This window comes from Pan paniscus, chromosome 1 (genome assembly GCF_029289425.2).
Source record: "Pan paniscus chromosome 1, NHGRI_mPanPan1-v2.0_pri, whole genome shotgun sequence".
Lineage (NCBI taxonomy): Eukaryota > Metazoa > Chordata > Mammalia > Primates > Hominidae > Pan > Pan paniscus.
Genome location: NC_073249.2, coordinates 180990799 through 181008194, shown reverse-complemented (window position 1 = coordinate 181008194; position 17396 = coordinate 180990799). Strand labels below are relative to the sequence as shown.

At 44.2% G+C, this 17396-nt stretch overlaps 1 protein-coding gene across 4 annotated transcripts in view; it reads left to right on the top strand.

Moving 5' to 3' along the window:
* Window positions 1-585: 585 nt before the first annotated feature.
* Window positions 586-17396, top strand: part of MAST2 (microtubule associated serine/threonine kinase 2) — a 238055-nt gene continuing 221244 nt past the window's right edge. For all 4 annotated transcript variants that reach the window (XM_008965226.4, XM_008965228.4, XM_034964012.3 and 1 more), the window contains exon 1: window positions 586-2342. In XM_008965226.4, the coding sequence (XP_008963474.4) occupies window positions 2166-2342 (177 nt within the window). In that variant the 5' untranslated portion in view covers window positions 586-2165. The remainder of the gene's footprint in view (window positions 2343-17396) is intronic.

Below are 17396 nucleotides of genomic sequence, written 5' to 3'. Positions count from 1 at the left end.
CTGACCTCGTTATCCACCTGCCTTGGCCTCCCAAAGTGCTGGGATTACAGGAGTGAGCCACCGTGCCCGGCCTCATTTAACTGTTTGTTCTTTTTTTTTTTTTTGAGACGGAGTCTTGCTCTGTCACCCAGGCTGGAGTGCAGTGGCACGATCTTGGCTCACTGCAAGCTCTGTCTCCCAGGTTCATGCAGTTCTCAGCCTCCTGAGTAGCTGGGACTACAGGCACCCACCACCACGCCTGGCTAATTTTTTGGTATTTTTAGTAGAGATGGGGTTTCACTGTGTTAGCCAGGATGGTCTCGATCTCCTGAATTCATGATCTGCCTGCCTTGGCCCCCCAAAGTGCTGGGATTATAGGCGTGAGCCACTGCACCCGGTCCATTTAATTGTTTTAAGCAAGCAAGTAACATATAGGAAGAGTCTTGTGAGGGCTTTTTGAAGGATGAGTTTAAAGACAATGAGACTGGCATAAGTGAACCCGTTAGAAGGCTTTCTCAGTCAAGTAGCTGAGGGAAGATGAGACTTGAGGTGGTGCCAATGGGACGGAAAGAGGAGGCAGATTGGAGAAATAGTGAGGTTATAGAGGCAATAAGACTTGTTCATTTATTGGATGTGAGGAAAGGACAAGGAAGGAGTCCAGGATGATTTCCAGGTTTCTGGTTGAGGCAACTGGATGGGTGGTAAGGAACTGGGACAGGGAATAGAGGAGCAGGCTGGTGACAGGCCGTAGAGCACATTGGTTATGTGCATCCTCCCGGCCTCCCAGAAGGAATCCATCACTTTTTCCACTTTTATAGGTGTTTCCGCACTGTCTTTCTGTCCGGATCTGACAGACCTGGGTTTGAGTCCTGGCTCTGGACTTATAAGCTGTGTGATGTTGAGCATATTATGTAATTTGAGCCTATTTCCTCAACTGTAAAATGGAAATACAACTTACTTCTTGTTTGTGTATGTCTGAATTGAATGCACAGTGTGTGGTATCCAGTGGGCACTCCATAGTGTTGGCTATTTTTATTACTCAGAAAGGGGTCAGGGAAGAGGCCCAGGACAAATGGGTGAAGGCTTTAAGCAAGGCTTCTAGGTCAAAAGAGGAAAAACACAACATGTGGCAGACCAGCTGAAGCCAGAGGGAGGCCAGAGCTGAGCTACCACCACACGTTGCTGAGCAGATGAGTCACTGCAGGCAGCAGGTCAGGCTACCCAGGCCACAGCAGACTGGGCTGGGCTCTACACGATGACTTCATTGTATGCCTTTTTTGTCCTCTCCTCCTCCCAGAAGGAATCCATCACTTTTTCCACTTTTATAGGCGTTTCCACACTGTCTTACTGTCCGGAAAGAGCAAACACGGTGGAAAGGGACAGAAGAGCCAGAATTCCGTCTAGTTTGATCACTGATTTGCTGGGTGACCTGGTGCATTTCACTTCGCCTTAGTCTCTTTATCTGTAATATGAGAATGCGCAGATTTGCCTCCTAAGTGTGATGTGAGAATTAGGTGAGAGTTGGCAGGCACTAAATAAAAAGGCATGCATTAGCCTTCTATTCATTAGTTGTGTTATTCTGTCTCCTTCCTGCTCCCGGCCCCTCTCTCCCTAGTTCCTTGAGGACACCGATCGACTCGAACTCATTTTTGGGTCCCCAGCACTGAGCTTGGCCCAGCAGTTTCATGCATGGATGAATGAAAGATTCAATGGGAGTCCGCAGCCGCTGCCGGCGCGGCGAGAGCCCCGCCCGCTTCTGGTCCTCCGACTGCGCGCCAGGGCCACGGGCGGGTCCTTTGCGACCGTTCGCTGGCGCGTGCGCGGGAGGCGGCGCGCGGCCGGAGGTGGCGGGCGGGCTCCCGGTGCGCGCGCGTGAGGGGCGGGGCCGGCCGAAGGCTGGCTGTAGGCAGGCGGCTGAGCCGGCGGCGGGTGGCCTGCCCAGCGTGTGCTGGGTGGGAGAAGGCGAGGCGGCAGCGATGCTGTTTCTTCCGTGAGGAGCGCAGAGGAGGTCGCGGCGCCGGAGGCCCCAGAAGGCTCGAAGGCGCCGCGGGCTGGGGTCGGTGGCTTAGGGAGCCCGCCCGGCCATGGTGGCCGCGGGTGGTGGTTGGCGCGGCTGCGCTGCGGCCCGGGGCAGTGCGGAGCCGGGACAGTCGCGGCGCTGACGCCCGCGGGCCCCAGCTGCAGATATGAAGCGGAGCCGCTGCCGCGACCGACCGCAGCTGCCGCCGCCCGACCGCCGGGAGGATGGAGTTCAGCGGGCAGCGGAGCTGTCCCAGTCATTGCCGCCGCGCCGGCGAGCGCCGCCCGGGAGGCAGCGGCTGGAGGAGCGGACGGGCCCCGCGGGGCCCGAGGGCAAGGAGCAGGTAGGGCGGGTTGGGATCCGGGAGGGTGAACCTGAATGGAAGCCGTGGGGGAGGGGATCTTCGGCGGGAGGACCCGGGCTGGAGCTTTGGAGGGGTGGGGTCTGAGTAGTTCGCGGAGAGGAGTGGGAGGTCTGGGGAGGCCGAGAAATGGGGAGTGGAGAAATGGAAGTGGTGGCCTGGGGTTGTATTGGAAATGGGGGAGTAGAAGAATGAAAAATTGGTGCAAGAGATAGTCAGGGGTTCTGGATGGGGCGAAAGGACGCTGGAATGTGGGCTGAGTGTGTGAGCTGCAACGAGTAGGCTTACTAAAGAGGCGTTGAGGAGTTATCCATAGGATTAAATAGAGTAAGATGTAAGTCAATTTGATATAGTGTTATCCTGTTTCCTAGAGGTTGTCCTTAAAATTGTAAAAACGGATGACACTCCCAAGCATTCTCTGATTTGGCCATCATTATACTTTTGTACCAGTGTGTTCACAATCATTGTTAAGGCTCTCTTTACCAACCATCTATTTCACAAGAAAGCACTTGTGAAACACCTGCATGTGAGCAGTGTTAAGCCCAATTTTGTGAACAGAATTCGTAGATATATGGTTTGCCTGCTAGTTTTCCACTGAAAACACATTACTGGGAAAACACAGCAGCATACAAATATTCATGGAGTTTCTGAATGAACAGGATATGTTTATGTAATTTATTAGTCAAGAGTAGGTGTATTTATGAGTAGGGGATAAAGGTCAGTTTTATCAGGCAGGAGAAGCTGCCACTAGTAGCGGTAGTAAGTTTAGTGAAAGGAGAATAAGTGATACTTGGTCTTGTTGGATTTACAGAAAAATGTTCTGTAGTAATGAACTCTAGTGACAGCTTTCCTTTTGTTCAGCTCTATTCGGGATCCTACTGACTTCATCCTTGAATGTTTTAAGACTTCTTATAGGTCTCTTACCTCTTTTCTCTCAGATAAATTAGCATTTTCCTTAGACATTTTTTTTTTTGAGACGAAGTCTCGCTCTGTCACCCAGGGGAGAGTGCAGTGGCATTATTTCGGCTCACTGCAACCTCCACCTCCTGGGTTCAGCGATTCTCCTGCCTCAGCCTCCCGACTAGCTGGGATTACAGGTGCCTACCACCATGTCCAGCTAATTTTTTTGTATTTTTAGCAGAGACAGGGTTTCACCATGTTGGCCAGGCTGGTCTCGAACTCCGACCTCAGGTAATCGGGATTACAGGCATGAGCCAGTGTGCCCGGCCCTTTAGACAGTTTAAAAATTATATACCATGCTAGGTAGCCCTTGGACTTTTCCCCCCTTTTGTTCTTCCACCTCTTATTCCCCACTGAGCCCTGAGGAGACTGCACCATTGACCATCTCTGCCCCTGCTTCTAGCTGCTGAGCATTGTCCTCTTGCTGCAATTTACTCCCCCATGTGCCTAATACTTAGCTTTTACATTCTCTGCAGTATCATCTAGTCAAAACTTGTACAATGAACTTCAAGTCCAGGTCCTTTCCTGTCTCAGTTTACCTGTCCAGTTGACCTTACTGCGTATTTCATGGTAGAGTTCAAGATTACTTGATTTTTCCCTCCTCTTTATTTTATGATTTTTGTGTTTTCTCATCCTTAGCTTCAGTCTCAGAGAAAAGTACTCATCCTCCTCTCCGAGGCTAATTTCTCCACTTATGTCCTTGATTTCATCCTCTTTTGTTTGCCTTAGACCCTTTTTACTCTCTTTGTTTTATATCACAAATAAAAACAAAACAACATAATTTCCCTGAATTGTGTAACCTACCCAAACTACTTTGTTATCTCTTCTTTGCTTCCCCAACAACCTTCTTGAAAAATGAGTTTGTATTCAGTGTCTTAGCTTCCTCACCTTGTATACATTTCTAATATGGTTTGGCTTCTTCACTTATGCTTTCCCAAAACTGATGTCTTTAAGGTCACCAAAACCTTTTGTTGTGTGGGATTACTTTTTTATTGAGGTTTGACAAATCAAAGGTTCATTCAGTCCATGAAATATTACAGAATGAGTACCTGTATGATCACAACTCACATCAGGATGGAGAACATTCCCAGTACCCTAGAATGCTCCCTGTGCTTTCTCCTAGCACTACTCTTTTACAGATGTAACCTCCCTCACCACCTCTGTCACTATAGATTTGTTTTGAACTAATACTTCATATAAGTGGAATCATAGTGTGTACTGTTTTGTGACCAGATTCTTTCATTCGGATCATGTCTTGAGACTCATCCATGTTGTTGCTTGTAGAAACAGTTCTTTTTCATTGCTGTGTAATTTTCCATTGTATGAATGTATTGTGATGGTTACTAAAACTTATTTTTGTTTTTGAGACAGGATCTCACTCTGTCACCCACGCTGGAGTGTAGTGGTGCCGTCATAGCTCACGGCAGCCTTGAACTCCCAGGCTCAAGTGATCCTCCTGCCTCAGCCTCCCAAGTAGCTGGGACCATAGGCACATACCACCATGTCCAGCTAATTTTTTAATTTCTTTTTCTTTTTCTTTTTGAGACAGAGTCTTGCTCTCTCGCCCAGGCTGGAGTTCAGCAGCACATTCTCAGCTCACTGCAACCTCTGCCTCCCGGATTCAAGCGATTCTCTTGCCTCAGCCTCCCGAGTAGCTGGGATTACAGGCATGCACCACCATGCCTGGCTAATTCTCTATTTTTAGTGGAGATGGGGTTTCACCATGTTGGCCAGGCTGGTCACGAGCTCCTAACCTCAGATGATCTGCCTGCCTTGGCCTCCCAAAGTGCTGGGATTACAGGCGTGAACTACCACGGCCTAATTTTTTATTTTTTGTAGAGGTGGTATCTTACCATGTTGCTCAGGCTAGCCTCAAACTCCTGGGCTCAAGTGATTCTCCCACCTTGACCTCCCAAAGTGCTGGGATTATGGGCATGAGTGCCCAGTTTGTTTTTCAAATTGAAATATAATTCATGACTACTTGTGAAAAGTTTTCATTGTGAAATAGTTACAGAGAGAAATATGTAAAAGTCCTGGGAACCTTTAAATTACTAAATCTGATAGTCTTTTCCTCATCTTGTCCGTCCGACCTCTGTGAACTATTTGTCACTGTTGACTGTGTGTTCCTTGTTGACATTTTTTTCTTTTTTAATATTATAATATCCATTCTGTTACTGCTTCTCTAACTGCTCTCTTGTGTGTCTTTGTCTTGTGTTTTCTCTTCCTGTTCCTGAAATGTTCCTTGAGGACATGTCCTCTGTCCTTAGCTTGATCCTTTATTGTACTCTATTTAGCAGGCTCATTCTGTTTGTAGATGTTGAGGATGTAGAACAAGGGTCTGCAGTCCTCTTTATTTATGGCATTGTATCACAGAACATCCTTGTAAAGTGAGCTGAGTCTCTTTAGGTGTGACCTCTTTCCTTAGCTCTACATTTCCATTTTTGTGCTTAACATTTCCACCATAGACTCATCATTTGTGTTCTTAACATTTGTGATTTTTTTTTTTTGAGACAGGGTCTCACTTTGTCGCCCAGGCTGGAGTGCAGTGGTGGGACCTCAGCTCACTGCAACCTTCGCCTCCCAGGCTCAGGTGATTCTCCAGCTTCAGCCTCCCCAGTAGCTGGGATTGCAGGCGTCCGCCACCACGCCTGGCTAATTTTTGTATTTTTAGTAGAGACGGGGTTTCACCATGTTGGCCAGGCTGATCTCGAACTCCTGACCTCAGGTGATCCACCCACCTCGGCCTCCCAAAGTGCTGGGATTACAGGTGTGAGCCACTGTGCCCGGCCTAACATTTGTGAGTTTTATAATTTGACAGTGACCTTGAAAGTTCATAATTTGTAACAATTTATGATTTTAAAAAGGCCAAAATTTTCATTGTATGTGTCGAGACTGGTTGAATTCTATTTATTTGGGTAGTAAGAGCCCAGCTGATCAGCAAGCATCTATATCTCACACGTAACTTTTTTTTCCCTTTCTCATGACATGGAACAGTGCTTGTTACAGTTTTTATTATACTAGTATTTAAGAATACGTTCCAGTCAGGATGTAGAACTTGGATCTCCAGAAGGTCAGTGGTTTACTGTATCATGAAAATAGAATAATTTCTGTGTTGAAATGTGCTTCTCTCTGTATCTTTCCTTTTTGTCATCCAACATGAAATTACATCCATGGCTTTTTTTGTTTGTTTTATTTTGAGATGGAGTCTTGCTCTGTCGCCCAGGCTGGAGTGCAGTGGCGCGATCTCGGCTTATTGTAACCTCTGCCTCCCAGGTTCAAGCGTTTCTCCTGTCTCAGCCTCCTGAGTAGCGCATGCCTGGCTAATTTTTTGTATTTAGTAGAGATGGGGTTTCACCGTGTTGCCCAGGCTGGTCTCGAACTCCTGAGCTCAGGCAATCCACCCGCCTTGGCCTCCCAAAGTATTAGGATTACAGGCGTGAGCCACCGTGCCTGGCCCACATCTGTAGTCTTTTACTTCTTCTCCTTTGACTCCCTTAGCCAGTCTGGCATTAGGTTCTCTCGATTCTACCTTCATGAAATCTTTCAAACCATTATTCCCATTGTCACTACCTTAATTTCATATTTATAAACTTTAGTCTTGGTTGTTGCAGTATCTTAACTGTATTTACTCAGTCTTCAGTCTCTTAACCTCTAATATATTTCACGTTCTATTAACAAAAGATTGGAACTCATTGCCTCCCTGGCTAATGGTAAGTGCTTTATAAATACTCGTTAAATGTTCATTTCATTTCTCCTTATTCATATACCTTCATTAGCTTCTTATTACCCGTAGAATTAAGCCTGAAGACCTTGGCATTCAAGATCTACTTGATACTTAGCACTTTTTGTTAGAAGAGTCAGTTAGTTGCCACTTCTCTTGGTTCCTTAGGACCGTCTGCTTTTCTCGATCATGGCATACAATATTAAAATTATCTTGTTTCTCTCATTAGTAAGTTCTTTGAGACTCAGACTGTTCCATTTACTTCTGTATACCTAGGGCTTAGTATAGTACTTGAAACATAGTTATTTGTGTATTTATTAGAAACATAGATATTTGCTCAATGTCCTAATTGATTGTAAGTCAGTCAAATGAATTCCTCTGAGGCTGTCTTAATCATCATGGTATCTTCAGCCTCTAGTATTTTAACTGGTATGTAATAGACATTCAGTAAGTAATTGTTTATTGTTAGGCACTTTGATATACTTTAATTAGTCATCAGTTTGAGAAGCTCTTTATTCTCTGCTTCTGCATATTAAAATTCTACTCAGTTTTCCAGGCCTAACTCAAATGCCACAGAAACTTCTGTGAGGCCAGGTGTGGTGGCTCATACTTGTAATCCCAGCACTTTGGGAGGTTGAGGAGGCGGGTTGCTTGAGCTCAGGAGTTTGAGACCAGACTGAGCAACATGGTGAAACCCCATCTCTACAAAAAATACAAAAATTAGTCGGGGTTGGTGGTGCGCGCCTGTGGGCCCAGCTACTTGGGAGGCTGAGGTGGGACCCCCGGAAGTTGAGGCTGCAGTGAGCCAAGGTTGTACCACTGCACTCCAGTCTGGGTGACAGAATGAGACCGTGTCTCGTAAAGAAAGCAAAAAACAAACAAACAAAAAACAAAAACAAAACCACACACCCAAAAAGAAACTCTTCTGCAAAGTTGTTTTTCCACATGGGATCCTTGGAGGATCCTTAATTGGGCTTCAGGAAATCTGTGAATGTCCTGAAATTCCAGTTCTCAAAATTCTGTGGTTTAAAAGTGAAAGCTTAGGTTCCAAGAGATCAAATGCAAAAATGACTGGAAAGCACATAATAAGTAGGTGCTTAATAAGTAGTCTTATCTCATTTTGTTTCTGTAACATATTGTTTGATCCATTCCTGGTCATATAAAGTAGATGCTGAATAAATATTTGCTGAATGAAAGGATGAATCAGTGTTTTAGCACTTTCAACTTTCTGTGTTCATTTGTATTTCATTTTTGCTTTTAAGTTGCATGTTATTGAAGGTAAGAACTATGTCATCATTTTGTCTAACAATGCAGAGCTAAAGGCTTTGCTCACAATAGGTGCTCAGTAATTATTTATTGAATGAATGAATGGAGAATGATTCAAATATTTTGAATTTTGGTAATTTGAGTAATAATGGTTATATGATAGGAGTAGACAAAGGAAATAGAATATTTTTGAGGATGGCAGAAGATGAGTTCAACTTTAGTTCCTAAAATACCCTCAGTGTGACAGGAATTTTAAAAAATTATTTTAATGGAAATCAGAACCTCTTTCCTCTGCATTACAGGGTTAGTACATTGGGAAAAGCATAGGGCAGAAAGCACATAGAAGGGAAGCTGCATAATATATATAGGGAACTATAATCGGTTTGTTATTGCCAGACCCAGAGCTTTACCTTGAAGGCGTAAATGCTAGGTTAGAGATTAAAGAAGCCTTGATTGTTGAGGGTCTTTAGTGTGATATAAAAGGATAATTGGCTGGGTGTGGTGGCTCACGCCTGTAATCCCAGCACTTTGGGAGACCAAGGTGGGTGGATCACCTAAGGTTAGGAGTTTGAGACCAGCCTGGCCAACATGATGAAACCCCGTCTCTACTAAAAATACAAAAATAGCCAGGCGTCTTGGTGGGCGCCTGTAATCCCAGCTACTTGGGAGGCTGAGGCAGGAGAATTGCTTGAACCCGGGAGGTGGAGGTTGCGGTGAGCCAAGATCGTGCCACGGTACTCCATCCTGGGCGACAGATCGAGACTCCGTCTCAAAAAAAAAAAAAAAAAAAGGATAATAAGTAGGGGAGCAGTATATATATATATATTTTTTTTTTGAGGCAGTCTTGCTCTGTGGCCCAGGCTGGAGTGCAGTGGCACAATCTCAGCTCACCGCAACTTCCACCTCCCGGGTTCAAGCTATTCTCCTGCCTCAGCCTCCCAAGTAGCTGGGATTACAGGCATTGGCCACCATGCCTGGCTAATTTTGTATTTTAGTAGAGACGGAGTTTTTCCATGTTGGTCAGGCTGGTCTCAAACCCCCGACCTCAAGTGATCCACCTGGCTCGGCCTCTCAAAGTGTTGGGATTACAGGCGTGGGCCACCGTGCCTAGCCGAGAGCAGTATATTTCTTTTTTTTTTTTTTTTTGAGACGAAGTCTCGCTCTTGTCTCCCAGGCTGGAGTGCGATGGCACGATCTCGGCTCACTGCAGCCTCCCCCTGTGGGGTTCAAGCAATTCTCCTGCCTCAGCCTCTCGAGTGGCTGGGATGCCACCACGCCCAGCTAATTTTTGTATTTTTGTATTTTTTTTTTTTTTTTGAGATGGAGTCTTGCTCTGTCGCCCAGACTCGAGTGCAGTGGCGCGATCTCGGCTCACTGCAAGCTCAGCCTCCCGGGTTCGCGCCATTCTCTTGCCTCAGCCTCCGGAGTAGCTGGGACTACAGGCGCCCACCACCACGCTCGGCTAATTTTTTTGTATTTTTAGTAGAGACGGGATTTCACTATGTTAGTCAGGATGGTCTCGATCTCCTGACCTCGTGATCTGCCCTCCTCGGCCTCCCAAAGTGCTGGGATTATAGGCATGAGCCACCGCACCCGGCTTTTTTTTTTTTTTTTTGACACAGAGTCTCACTTTGTCACCCAGGCTGGAGTGCAGTGGCCTGATCTTGGCTCACTGCAAGCTCCGCCTCCCGGGTTCCCGCCGTTCTCCTGCCTCAGCCTCCCGAGTAGCTGGGACTACAGGCGCCCGCCACCACGCCCAGCTAATTTTTCTGTATTTTTAGTAGAGACGGGGTTTCACTGTGTTAGCCAGGATGGTCTTGATCTCCTGACCTCGTGATCCGCCCGTCTCGGCCTCCCAAAGTGCTAGGATTACAGGCGTGAGCCACTGCGCCTGGCCTAATTTTTGTATTTTTAGTAAAGATGGGGTTTCACCATGTTGGCCAGGCTGGTCTGGACCTCCTGACCTCAGGTGATCTGCCCGCCTCGGCCTCCCAAAATGCTGGGATTACAGGTGTGAGCCACCGCGCGGCACAGGAGCAGTATATTCTTATTTGTGTTTTAGTTGGATTACTCTGGCAACTGTGTGGAGGATAGGATGCAGGACATGCTGTTTGAGACATGAGCATTTGAGAAATCTTCCGAGTTTTCAGTGCAAAAGTTTATTTGACCTCCTTTCCCTCTTATCCAGGGTATGGGTAAGGGCTAGCTCCTAAAAAGCTGTTAACTTTGAAATATTTAGTTTCATCAAAAGTACTGGGAGCAGAGAGTCTATGGTGGCTTGAAGCAGGTTGGCAAATGTTCCCTGATGAGGGTAGGACACATGTGCTTACAGAGTTTTCCCATCATTGTTCTGGATGTCTCTTGGCCTAAAGATCAATCTATAAGCTTTTTTTTTTTTTTTTTAGACGGAGTCTCGCGCTGTTGCCCGGGCTGGAGTGCAGTGGTACCATCTTGGCTCACTGCAACCTCCGCCTCCTAGGTTCAAGTGATTCTCCTGCCTCAGCCTCCCAGTAGCTGGGATTACAGGCATGTGCCACCACGCCTGGGTAATTTTGTATTTTTAGTAGAGACTAGGTTTCTCCATGTTGGTCAGGCTGTCTCAAACTCTCGACCTCAGGTGATCCGTCCACCTCGGCCTCCCAAAGTGCTGGGATTACAAGCATCGGCCACTGTGCCTGGCCCTACTCCTATTTTTAATAGTCCATGTAACATTTTCATTTGGATAGCTCAGAGACCTCTCAAACTTAACATGTCCAAAAATGAAGTCTTGATTTTCACTTTCTAGTCTGCTTCTTCCCCAGTCTGCCTCATGTCAATAGATGGCACTACTCATTTACCAGAAGAAAACTGGAGGTTGTGTTTGATTTTTTTCTTAACCTTACCTGTATTCCACATTCAGCCCCTCAGGTCTGTTTGCTGCTACAGTTGTCCCTCAGTATCTCTCGGGGATTGAGTACATGACCCCCTGCAGATACCAAACTCTGGTATGCTCAAGTTCTATCTATAAAATGGCATAGTATTTGCATGTAACCTATGTATATCCTCCCATGTACTTTAAATCATCTCCAGATTATTTATAATATATAATACAATGTAAATGCTATGTAAATAACTGTTACACTCTATTACTTAGGGAATAGTGACAAGAAAAAAAATCTATACATGTTCAGTATAGATGCAACTATTCATTTTCTTTTTCTCTGCATACAGTCATGTTCCGCATAATTATGTTTTAGTCAATGATGGATGACATACAAGATGGGGGTCCCATAAGATTATTATTATTATTATCATTTTTTTTTTGAGACCGAGTCTTGCTCTGTTGCTCAGGCTGGAGTGCAGTGGTGCGATCTCAGCTCACTGGAACCTCCGCCTCCTGGGTTCAAGCAATTCTCCTGCCTCAGCCTCCCAAGTAACTAGGATTACAGGCAGCTGCCACCACGCCTGGCCAATTTTTTTTTTTTTTTTGAGACGAAGTTTTGCTCTTGTCCCCCAGTCTGGAGTGCAGTGGCACGATCTTGGCTCACTGCAACCTTTGCCTTCCGGATTCAAACGATTCTTCTGCCTCAGCCTCCTGAGTAGCTGGGATTACAGGCTTCTGCCACCACACCTGGCTAATTTTTATATTTTTAGTAGAGACAGTGTTTCACCATGTTGGCCAGGCTGGTCTCGAACTTCTGACGTCAGGTGAGCCGCCCACCTCGGCCTCCCAAAGTACTGGGATTATAGGCATGAACCACTGCGCCTGGCCAGATTATTATTTTTTTATTAAAAAAATTTTTTTAAATAGAGATGAAGTCTTGCTATGTTGCCCAGGCTGGTCTTGAGCTCTTGGCCTCAAGCAATCCTTCTGCCTTGGCCTTCCAAAATGTTGGGATTATAAGCATGAACTATTATGCCTGGCTTCCCATAAGATTATAACAGAGTTGAAAAATTTCTATTGCCTAGTGACATCTAGCTATTACAACATTGTAGTGCAACACATTACATGTTCATGGTAATGCCTGTGTAAAACCTACTGCACTGCCGTGGTATAAAGGTACAGCACATAGAGTTAGTGCATGCACAGCACATAATACCTAATGATGATAATATACAACTATGTTACTTGCTTATGTATTTACTATACTGTACTTTCTATTGTTAGAGTGTACCCCTACTTATTAAAAAAAAAAGTTAACTGTAAAACAGCCTCAGACAAGTCCTTCAGTGTAATTCCAGGGAAGGCATTGTTACCATAGGAGATGACAGCTCCATGTCACCTCCATTATTGCTCCATTATTGCCCCTGAATACCTTCCCATGGAACAAGATGTGGAGGTGGAAGACAGTGATATTGATGATCTCGACCCTGTGTAGGCCTAGGCTAGTGCGTATGTTTGTATCTTACTTTCTAACAAAACAGTTTAAAAAGTAAAAAAAGAAAATTTTTTTAATAGAAGAAAGCTTATATAATAAGGATAATGAAAGAAAATATTTTGTATAATGTAAACACATACACCAAGGCGGGTGTATCACCTGAGGTCAGGAGTTTGAGACCAGCCTGGCAAACATGGCAAAACCCCGTCACTACTAAAAATACAAAAATTAGCCCAGCGTGGTGGCGCACGCCTATAGTTCCAGCTACTTGGGAGGCTGAGGCAGGAGAATTGCTTGAACCCGGGAGTTGGAGGTTGCAGTGAGCCAAGATCACGCCATTGCACTCCAGCCTGGGCGACAAGAGCAAAACTCTATCTCAAAAATAAAAAGAAAAAGCTATCTTGACCTTTGATTTGTTGGTGTTATTAAACTGTTCTTTTATTTTATTCAGCTTGAAAGGAGACTTTAATTTGTGCATTTTCCCCTTCAGGGAAACTTTTATGGATTTCTTTATTAAGTAACTGGCTTAGAAGATAGAATAGTCTCCCTAGGTTTTAGAATGTAATTAAGAAAAATTCAGCCCAAGGGAACCATGTGTTAAAATTAGGTGATACCATCTTAGTTGTACCAGCTTGAGTGTAGGTTCCTTAAGAGTGAACCTGAGTAGTAGATGCATATATCCTTTAACCATTAATTTGTTGGAGATTAATAAGCTACATCGTTTCTTTGCCGTTATTTCAGCAAAGCAGAAGTAATATAGTTTTGTCAGATCTTCTTTTTTTTTTTTTTTTTTTTTTTGAAACTGTCTCCCAGTCTGGAGTGCAATGGCGTGATCTCGGTTCACTGCAACCTCTGCCTCCCAGGTTCAAGTGATTCTCCTGTCTCAGCCTCCTGAGTAGCTAGGACTACAGGCACATGCCACCACACCCAGCTAATTTTTATGTTTTTAGTAGAGATGGGATTTCACCATGTTGGGCAGGCTGGTCTTGAACTCCTGACCTCAGGTGATCCACCCTCCTCAGCCTCCCTAAGTGCTGGGATTACAGGCGTGAGCCACCGTGACTGGTCAGACTTTCTATCTGTTAGGCTTTCAGGAATGTTTTGAAAAGCAGAGGATTTAGAAATAGTTGTTAATAGTTTTTTTTTAAAGTCCTTAAGTTATTTCATAGGGGTGTTACCAAGGTGATTTTTGTTTAAATGACCCAGGAACATTTAAGTTCTACCTTTAACCAGTAAGAGAAAGTGATACTTTGTGACTAGCTCAGTCTTTGGTCTTTTATATTAAAGAACATTACTTGCTGTAACTGATTCACAAGGACCCCTTGATTGAGGTGCTTACATTTTCTACACATGGCTTCCAAGGTCAGCTGAGGAAAGTGGAGGATGGGCCAATCCTATAAATGGATTAATCACTTCCACTCATATTCCATTGCCAGAACTCAGTTTCAGGGCCATGCCTAACTACTGGAGGGCTGGGAAATGTCATGTGGCCTGTGCCCAGGAGGAAGGTGAATCATGCTTGATCAACATCTAACTAGTCCCTGCCACAGGACTCAAACCCCAATGTAGTCCTTAGCTTAGAACCATACAGAAATCCATTTATTTTGGTTATAGACAGCATGGAACCATAGCCTCCTCTTTTTCCTTGTAGACACACAGAGTTTTGAGTTATAACAATTTTGAATGCAAGTAAAGGCCTTTTTCCCAAGCACAGATAGGAGATCTGGAAAAGCTTTTCTGCGGCCTGTGGCAGAGGTAGTCTCTGGCAACCCCAAGAAAGGCAGCTTGGTATTGGGGGTGGGGGGGGAGAGAGAGAGAAAGAGAGAGAGAGAGAGAGAGAGACCCAAGTCCCTTCAAATACCTGGAAAGTCTTCCCAAGAATAACAGATGCAAACAAGCCCAGATCGCAAAGGCTACAATGTATATTTAACCCTTCAATGCCCAGACACTGACAAATACCCACAAGCGTTAAGACCATCCAGGAAAACATGACATCACCAAACAAACTACATAAGGCACCAGGGACCAATCCTGGAGAGATAGAGATACATGACCTTTCAGACAGAGAATTCAAAATACCCGTTTTGAGGAAATTCAGAGAAATACAGGATAACACAGATAAGGAAATCAGAATCCTCTAAGGTAACTTCAGCAAAGAAATGGAAATAATTAAAAAGAACCAAGCTGAAATTTTGGAGTTGAAAAATGCAGTTGATATACTAAGGAATGCATCAGAGTCGTTTTATAGCAGAACTGATTAAGCAGAAGAAAGAATTTATTTATTTATTTATTTATTTTTTGAGATGGAGTCTCGCTCTGTTGCCCAGGCTGTAGTGCAGTGGCGTAATGGCTCCCTGCAACCTCTGCCTCCCAGGTTCAAGCGATTCTCCTGGCTCAGCCTCCCAAGTAGCTGGGATTACAGGTGTGTGCCACCACACCTGGCTAATTTTTTTGTTTTTTAGTAGAGACGGGGTTTCACCGTGTCAACCAGGATGGTCTCGATCTCCTGACCTCGTGATCCACCTGCCTCGGCTTCCCAAAGTGTTGGGATTACAGGCATGAGCCACAGCGCCTGGCCCCAGAAGAAAGAATTAGTGAGCTCGAAGACAGGCTATTTGAAAATACACAGCCAGAGGAGACAAAAGAAGAAAAAGATAAAAAGGAATAAAAAGCATGCCTACAAGATCTAGAAAATAGCCTCCAAAGGGCAAATCTAAGAGTTTTGGCCTTAAAGAGGAGGTAGAGAGATAGGGGTAGAAAGTTTATCGAAATGAATAACAACAGAGAACTTCCCAAACTTAGAGAAAGATTTCTATATTCAAGTATAAGGTTCTAGAATGCCAAGCAGATTTAGCCCAAAGAAGACTATCTCAAGGCATTTAATAATCAAACTTCTAAAGGTAAAAGATGAAGGATCCTAAAAGCAGTAAGAGAAAAAACACAAATAACATACAATGGAGCTTCAATATGTCTGGGACCAGACTTTTCAGTGGAAACCCCTTACAGGCCAAGAGAGAGAGGCATGACATATTTAAAGTGCTGAAGGAAAAAACTTCTACCCTAGAATAGTATATCTGGTGAAAATATTCTTCAAACATGAAGGAGAAATAACGACTTTATAAGACAGAGAAGTCGAGTAATTTCATCAACACCAGACCTGTCCCACACAAATGCTAAAGGGAGTTCTTCAATCTGAAAGAAAAGGATGTTAATGAGCAATAAGAAATCATCTGAAGGTACAAAACTGACTGGTAATAGTAAGTACACAGAAAAACACAGAATACTATATTAATAACAATAATTATGGTGTATAAACGACTCATATCATGAAAAGATGAATTGATCAAGAATAATAACTACAACAACTTTTCCAGACATAGTATGGTATTAGGTTGTTGCAAAAGTAATTGTGGTTTTGGACTGTGAATTTTAAATCATTATAACTAGGCTCAAACACATCTTTATTAATCAAAATAGGAACCATTACAATCAACACATTTTCGCCAATGAGAAATGTTTGTTCTTGTTGTGTAAAAATCCATGCTTTGGGATTTGACGAACTCTTGGAAAGAATGTTCTGCATCCTGCTGGTCATGGAAATGTTTTCTCTGCAAAACGTTGTCGAGATGCTTGAAGAAGTGGTAGTTGGTTGGTGAGAGGTTAGGTGAATATGGCGGGAGGGAAAACTTCATAGCCCAATTCGTTCACTTGTTGAAGCTTGGTTGTGTGATGTGCAGTTGGGTGTTGTTGTGGAGAATTGGGTCCTTTTATTGACCAATGCTGGCGTCAGGCGTTGCAGTTTTTGGTGCATCTCATTAAGATTGCTGAGCATACTTCTCAGATGTTATGCTTTCACTGGGGTTCAGAAAGCTGTAGTGGATCAGACTGACAGCAGACCACCAAACAGTGACCGTGACCTTTATTTGATGCAAGTTTGGCTTTGGGAAGTGCTTTGGAGCTTCTTCTCAGTCCAGCCACTGAGCTGGTTGTCACAGGTTGTCATATAAAGTCCACTTTTCCTTGCATGTCACAATGTGATCGAGAAGTGGTTCATTGTTCTGTAGAATAAGAGAAGATGACACTTCAAAATGATGATTTTTTTGATTTTCACTCAGCTCATGAGGCACCCACTTAACGAGCTTTTTCACCTTTTCAATTTGCTTCAAATGCTGAATGACTGTAGGATGGTCGATGTTGAGTTCTTCGGCAACTTCTTGTGTAGTTCTAAGAGGATCACCTTCGATGATTGCTCACAATTGGTCGTTGTGAACTTCCGATGGTCGGCCACTACACTCCTCACTTTCAAGGCTTGCCTCCTTTGCAAAACTTTTTGAACCACCACTGCACTGTACAGTTGTTAGCAGTTCCTCTCCAAATGCATTGTTGATGTTGTGAGTTGTCTCCTTTGCTTTACGACCCATTTTGAACTTATTCAAAAATTGCTCATATTTGCTTTTTTCTAACTTCATTCCCATAGTCTAAAACATAAACAGCAAGTAAATAAGTCTCTAGCCAAAAAACATAAAAAATGAACATTAAAATGATGTATAATATAATGACATTTATTTAAGAATGTATTCCAAGACCAGGCACAGTGGCTCATGCCTGTAATCCCAGCACTTTGGGAGGCTGAGGTGGGTGGATCACCAGAGTTCAGGAGTTCGAGACCAGCCTGACCAACATGGTGAAACCTTGTCTCTACTAAAAATACAAACTTAGCCAGGCATGGTG